The sequence below is a fragment of the Fukomys damarensis genome, unplaced genomic scaffold, assembly GCF_012274545.1.
Source record: "Fukomys damarensis isolate Sample0158 unplaced genomic scaffold, DMR_v1.0_HiC HiC_scaffold_11, whole genome shotgun sequence".
In the NCBI taxonomy this organism is placed as follows: domain Eukaryota; kingdom Metazoa; phylum Chordata; class Mammalia; order Rodentia; family Bathyergidae; genus Fukomys; species Fukomys damarensis.
This window is the reverse complement of record NW_022900923.1, coordinates 17,265,835-17,267,611: the sequence shown is the minus strand read 5'-3', so window position 1 is coordinate 17,267,611 and position 1,777 is coordinate 17,265,835. Positions and strand designations below refer to the sequence as shown.

General features: G+C 42.0%; 1 protein-coding gene across 3 annotated transcripts in view; it reads left to right on the top strand.

Moving 5' to 3' along the window:
• Window positions 1-1,777, top strand: part of Rc3h1 (ring finger and CCCH-type domains 1) — a 59,294-nt gene that overhangs the window by 46,294 nt on the left and 11,223 nt on the right. For all 3 annotated transcript variants that reach the window (XM_010635579.3, XM_010635578.3, XM_010635580.3), the window contains exon 14: window positions 893-1,106. In XM_010635579.3, coding sequence (XP_010633881.1) covers window positions 893-1,106 — 214 coding nt within the window. The remainder of the gene's footprint in view (window positions 1-892; window positions 1,107-1,777) is intronic.

Here is a 1,777-nt window from a genome sequence, read left to right as displayed (position 1 = left end):
TTTTTTTTTTTTTTTTTTTTTTGGTACCGGGGATTGAACTCGGGTCCTTGCACTTGCAAGGCAGGCCGCCGAACTGCTGAGATAAATCCCGGGCGCAGGTTAATATCATATTAAAAGAAGACTGTTTCTTGGTAGTAGAAAAGATTTGGATGCTGATGCCACTGTCAGTGAAGGAAGTGATATCTATAGTATAAACTACAAGTAGATGACAGCCCCCCAGAAATAACAGGAAGGAAAACAAAAACAAAACAGAAAAACCAGGAAAGCAAGAAAGCATAACAGGCCTTTTGTAGGCTAGGGATATAGCTTGGTGGCAGCATAGTTGCCTAGAATATGTGAGGTCTTGGGTTCAGTCCCTAGTATTGGAGGAAAAAAAAAAAAACAGAAGACCCTTTATTTCGATTTTTCTGTTGTGTGATTGAGGAAATACTGCTTTTAAGCCAGATGAGCCTTTCACTAGAATGACAAAGACATGGAATGAGGCAGGAACCCTTGCTTTGTACTTTGCTTTCAGTTACATAAGTATTAGCAAAATAAAGCTAACTCTCTTAAACTAGTATAGAGGGAAAGCTTTCGAATGTTTGAAAATCTCCTAAATAATTAAAAGAAGTCTAATCCATTGCTTTTCAAACATGAATGTACATACACATTACCTAGGGATCAGAGAGAGAGTGTATAAAATATACATAGGGATAAACATGCAGTCATATAAAATATTTCTTACTATGAGCATCAAAGGTTTAAAAAAACAGTGTTTTACATGACTAAGGTTACTAGTGATTTTAGTTAGGCTAGTAAGAGCACTATACTATTATCTAATTATTACAGAACTAGAGGATTGTGTTCTACACCCAAGTGTGTGGTAGATGTCTAATACTGCTTTTTTTATCAGAATGTAGACACTAAAGGAATGAGAGACCAGCGATTGGATCTTCAAAGAAGAGCAGTAGAAACCAGTGATGATGACCTTATTCCATTTGGAGATCGACCAACAGTATCTCGGTTTGGTGCCATATCTCGAACGTCCAAAACGATATATCAGGGTGCTGGCCCAGTGCAGGCTATGGCACCTCAGGGGGCTCCCACAAAATCTGTTAACATTTCAGGTAAGACTCAGAGAAAAGCTGATCTAAAGGGTTCATAATCATGATCCCAGAATAACCCTTCCCTCTTCACTGTCTGTGCTTCAGTAATCTTCCAAGGCAGTAATTTTCATGGTGTTGTGTAGAATTATCCCTGTAAGATAGGTAATTATAACCCATGGAATTTAAGGGAGTAAATGAAAATTAAATGTCTGTATATTAAGATTGCCTTGGGCCAGAGATTTAGCTCAGTGGCACTGCCTCACAAACACAAGGTCCTCAGTTCAATCCCCAGCATCCCCTCCACCAAAAATATTGCCTTGCTGGGCATGGTGGTACACACCTATAATCCCAGCACTTGGGAGGCTGAGGCAGGAGGAGTTTGAGACCAGCCTGGGCTACAGAGTGAGTCAAGGTGAGTCTCAACTACACTGTGAGGGGCTGAGGATTTAGCTCAGTGGTTTCACCGCCAGCCTCAACTAGTGAGACCCCCAGCATCCCCTCCACCAAAAATATTGCCTTGCTGGGCATGGTGGTACACACCTATAATCCCAGCACTTGGGAGGCTGAGGCAGGAGGAGTTTGAGACCAGCCTGGGCTACAGAGTGAGTCAAGGTGAGTCTCAACTACACTGTGAGGGGCTGAGGATTTAGCTCAGTGGTTTCACCGCCAGCCTCAACTAGTGAGACCCCCTG